Genomic DNA, 5,181 nt, shown 5'->3' on the forward strand with positions numbered 1-5,181 from the left:
ATATCTAAATCCATAATTACTGTCCTATACCTACCCACGCATTTGGTTTTGATTTCCCCTTTTCATGGCCCATGAATACTTTTATAGATCTCTTCACCTGTCAAAATCAGTTAACATCGTTTTTTTTTTCGGAAATACACATTATTTTTATTGTACCTTCCATTTAATAACAACATGTAACAACAATTAGAGAATGATATTAACGTGCGCTTTAATGTCTCTTTGTGGGTGGCAAGTAAGCAGAAGAACCACCGCCTTGTTGAAGGCCATCCAAGATGCCAATAACAGATTTAACGGCAGAAATGCCTTCATCCGAGAAACTGGTGGTACCACCCAGACGATCGTATTCAGCTTGGATATGATGTTGGGCGTGTTCGGCCTCTTCATTGGTGCGATATTTGATGAATGCAACTTCGGGCTTGCTAGTTGTTGTAACTGGTTCTTGAACAAATGTTTCAACAATGGGAGCATCAGCTTTCTTCGACAAAACATAGACGGCGGTCTTCTCTTCATTAACGGCTGGGGTGACACGAACCTTGATCTTCTGTTGTTTTTCGGCAGGAGCTTTAACGAAAACTACATTGTAGTTCTTGCGTGGTGTACCAACTGCAATGTCATGTTCCTGAACTTCTACACCCTCCTCCTGGGGTGCTGAGTGCAGATAGAAATGTTTTGAAACCAATGGCTGTGCTCCATAGACACCATTAGTAGCAGTATTGTTTTGACTAGGATAATCGTATCCTTGATGAGAAGCAGAGCAAAATGCAACCAAACACAATACCTATTGAAATACAAAGATCGTGTTATCGCAAGTTATATATATGTTTTATAGAAAATTCACTATATTTACTAGAAATCCACGCATGTTTTTAAATAATTAAATTGAAAAAAAATATTAGGTAATACTGCTATATGTTCTGTGAACACCTCGAATTAGAATTTGTTTCAAACCCTTCGAGATTGCTGTATTTATAAGGGCTTTAGTTGAACATAATTTGGACCGTCATTAAAAAAACGAACTGGTTAAAAAACCATTAGCTACAGAGGTGTTGCTTCTTGAAATATGCTTGTGCGTTATAGTTTCATTTTTATACCCTCCGCCTGAAAATGAAATCTATTGAGTTTTGTCATTCCGTTTGTAACAGCTCAACATCTTTCTCGTATATCTTATGAAGTAATGTAATGAAGAATAATAAGTCGATTTTGGAATGCGTTTAGCGATAGCCCAAAAATATCAGCCGATTGGTATTTATTGTGACCAGTATACAAAAAAAAAAAAAGCGGTCCGATAAAGATACTTTTCTGTCATATCTATTGTATACTTCGAACATGAACGCTCAAACTATTCCGTTATCAGAATACCGACTATTGGGAGGTACGTGGACCGATATGGTCCATTTACCTACTGACAAAATATACACATGTTCAAACTTAACTTAGGAGATATAAAGGGAATATGCCCTAAAATACCGAAACACAGACTATTGAAAGGTACAGGGATATGGGGGCCATACGAAGTCGTGCCTTTGTACAGGAATTTTTTCTCATGAGAGGAAGTACCTAATGGGGTCTATACCAAAACTCAGGCCTATATGTACAGTTCTCTGCAGGACCTTTCCTATACAGGGTGCGATGAAAAAACTGCAACCAACTTCAGACTGCTGTCATTTTTAAGCCAATCGTCCGACAGCTGCTAACATTATTACAATAACAGCTCATTGTATTGTTTACAAGCGTACAAAAGCATTTTGGTGAGAATTTTTCAGAAAAAAAGTTATCCGTGACGGAATTCAACCGTGATTGTTGGATTCCTTTATTTTTGGCTGGAAACCACAAGTGAATATCGTTAAAGCACTCCAGCATTTAAATATGAATAAATCTTTTGTGTCTCGTACCATCGCTCGTTATCGTGATACAGGTAGTGTAGCCCGACTTCGACGAAGTGGACGGAAGAAAACAGCAACATTGGCAGAAATAGTTCGAAAAGTTCACAGTGGACGAAATATGGCTCGTGACTGAACATATCGCAATATTCCATTCGGCAAATGAGCCATTGAAATTCCAAAAAGTGCAAGAACTTACACCGCAACAGAAAGAAAATAGACTCAAAAGAGCTAAAGAGTTGCTCCGCTTGGCCGAAAGTGGTGAACTACCGAATTTGGTTTTCTCCGATGGGAAAACATTCGTTGTCCAGCAGTTTGTAAACATACAAAATGATCGTGTGTATTTGCCAAAGAGGTCAGCTGAAAATGTGCACCTTCGGTTGGCCACCAGAAATCAAGCGCCGGTCATGGTTATGGTGTGGGCTGCCATAGCAGCCGATGGTCGCTCTCCGTTCGTATTTATCGACCTTGGCATCAGAATAAATGCCGAATATTATCACGAAAATATTCTGAAGGGTGTATTAAAACCTTGGGCACTCAAACATTTTGGCCGCAGAACTTGGACATTCCAACAGGACTCACCGCCATCGCACTCAGCACGCGCCAACCAAGAATGGTTACAAAATGAGGTTTCTCGCTTCATTTCCAGTGCACTATGACCACCAAAATCTCCGGATACCAATTCGTTGGAATATTGAGTCTGGAGTATTTTGAAAAGCAAGGCTGGTACTTAAAAATACCAAAGTGTGCTTGAGGTGGCAAGCGCTTCGCCGGGAATGGGGCAAAATACGGCAGAGCAACATTCGGGCAGCGTGTGACGGTTTCAGTGGCCGTTTAAAGCAAAAATTCATGGCAAAGGTGACCAATTTGAACAAATCTAAACTTATGCTAAAATTTTAAGCTATTTCCGCCTTTTTTGCATCATTCAATAAAAATTAAAAAAAAAATGTAAAAATTTTGGAGTTTGACGTTTTTGCAGTTTTTATTAACTTTGTCATTCTGATTGTAACTCCTCGAAATACTCATGTCAGACCCAACAAAGTATATATAATTTCTTGATCAGCATAAAATTCTAAGTCGATTTAGCGACGTGTGTCTGTCTATCTGTCTGCTGTAATCACGCTATCTAGCCAAAGACAGAAAATTGTCTGTACAGGTCCACGTCTTCATATAGCACTACCTCCCAATATTCGGTATTTTAACGATTTTAGTGTCACTTTTTTCAAATTACGTATTTAGAGTTAGTAATGGGAACTGTGACAGAAAATTGTCTATGCAGGTCCAGGTCTTCGTATCGCTCCGATGTAACGCTACCTCCCTATATACGGCATTTTCATGATTTTAGCTACATTATTCACCGTTTATTTCAAGTTTCGAATTTAAATATTGTAATGGCTTATGACAAACAAAGCCTATGTAGGTCCACGTCATATAGACCCCAATATAACAGCTATATTCAGTGTTTTTAAAATTTTAACAAAATTTTTAACGGTTTTTTTTTTTTTTTGAAAATTGCCAAATTCGATACAAATGGTGGAGGGTATTCAAATTTCGGCCCGGTCGATCTTACTGCTTTTTAACTTGTTTTATCTCACCCTGTACAGGATTAGATCTAGCCAACGCCGAGTCGTTTGGACCATAACTTGCGGCCTGTAAAATTATTACAATTAAGATGGAATGAACGGGCACACATATCTGGATGGATTAATATTAATGATGATAGGCCTATTACATTGTGGGTCTAGGATCACTGTTTCGGAATGTAATAAACTTCATAGACCAATCAAATTCCAAAGAGCGTGGCTGGGTAAAAAACTAAAAATTTTGAAATTCTATAGCAGAAATAATAACAATTTTTAATATTTAAAACAAACTTAGTAATTATAGGATGGACATAACAAATGATTTATGAGGGTCATTTCTTGGTACCGACTAATTAGCAACATTGTGTTGAAACGGTCATTTTGCTAATGTGTTATTTGAGCTAATATAAATACAATAGTTTCTGAATCAACAAAACATATTGCAATTCAAAGCGTCCAAAGAACTAATATTCACTTAAACAACTAAAACCTTTCAACTTATCTAAACATGCGTGGATTTCTGGTAAATATTCTAAAAATGTATTTGTCAAAAAAATAGTACAAATTATAACGATTTTTCTAATGAAATAGGTTTTGTGTTTGGTAGCATTGTGTTCTGCCTCTCATCAAGGATACGATTATCCTAGTCAAAACAATGCCGCTACCAATGCCGCCTATGGAGCACAACCGTTGGTTTCAAAACATTTCTATCTTCATTCAGCACCCCAGGAGGAGGGTGTAGAAGTGCAAGAACATGACATTGCAGTTGGTACACCGCGCAAAAACTACAATGTAGTTTTCGTTAAGGCTCCTGCCGAAAAACAACAGAAGATCAAGGTCCGTGTCACCCCAGCTGTCAATGAAGAGAAGACCGCCGTCTATGTTTTGTCGAAGAAAGCTGATGCTCCCATTGTTGAAACATTTGTTCAAGAACCAGTTACAACAACTAGCAAGCCCGAAGTTGCATTCATCAAATATCGCACCAATGAAGAAGCCGAACACGCCCAACATCATATCCAAGCTGAATATGATCGTCTGGGTGGTACCACCAGTTTCTCGGATGAAGGCATTTCTGCCGTTAAATCTGTTATTGGCATTTTGGATGGTCTTCAACAAGGCGGTGGCTCTTCTGCTTACTTGCCACCCACAAAGAGGCATTAAGGTTACAGACTTTTTTGGTTTGTGACTATATGTTGTTATTTTGTTAAAAAAATAAAATCTGATTGTTTTAAATGTTATATATTTGAGATATTCAATTTTTACAGAATTTTAAGAAATGTAATTTATATAGTTTGTGGCTCAGAAAGACCAAATTTATGCTCGTATGTAAATAGTTACAGCGCACTAACTGGTTTTTAATAGAGCCTGAGAGAAAATATATAAACGAATTGAAGCAGAGGTTTTTATCCACAGTTGGTTTGCTTCAATAATCGGAAGGAATAACGAATATACCAAAATTGTTGAAATATTGGGAGGTCAAAGTGGGTTTATGCAGCTGGACCAATCTTATAAAATGTACTTAGGTGTACTACATTTGGTACCATTTCGTATCATGTAAACGATTAGAGCTAAAAACTTGAAACTTCGAATGGGAATCAAGATTGAGGAGTAGGGTTGATGTAAGGAATTAGTTTTGCAATTGTGTACTCATGTGTACGAAAAGTAATAAATAATGGCTGGAATCCTGAAATTTGGTAATTAACATTAATTTCGGA

The 5,181-nt window shown here is 37.5% G+C and overlaps 1 protein-coding gene across 1 annotated transcript; it reads left to right on the forward strand.

The window, feature by feature from the left end:
- Positions 1–3,768: 3,768 nt before the first annotated feature.
- Positions 3,769–4,672, forward strand: LOC101892342 (uncharacterized). The gene is made up of 2 exons (XM_005186418.3): positions 3,769–3,989; positions 4,058–4,672. Exons 1-2 carry the CDS (start codon positions 3,975–3,977, stop codon positions 4,625–4,627), a joined length of 585 nt encoding a protein of 194 aa, XP_005186475.2. The 5' UTR covers positions 3,769–3,974; the 3' UTR covers positions 4,628–4,672.
- Positions 4,673–5,181: the final 509 nt, after the last annotated feature.

The sequence above is a fragment of the Musca domestica genome, unplaced genomic scaffold, assembly GCF_030504385.1.
Source record: "Musca domestica strain aabys unplaced genomic scaffold, Musca_domestica.polishedcontigs.V.1.1 4, whole genome shotgun sequence".
Classification (NCBI taxonomy): Eukaryota; Metazoa; Arthropoda; class Insecta; order Diptera; family Muscidae; genus Musca; species Musca domestica.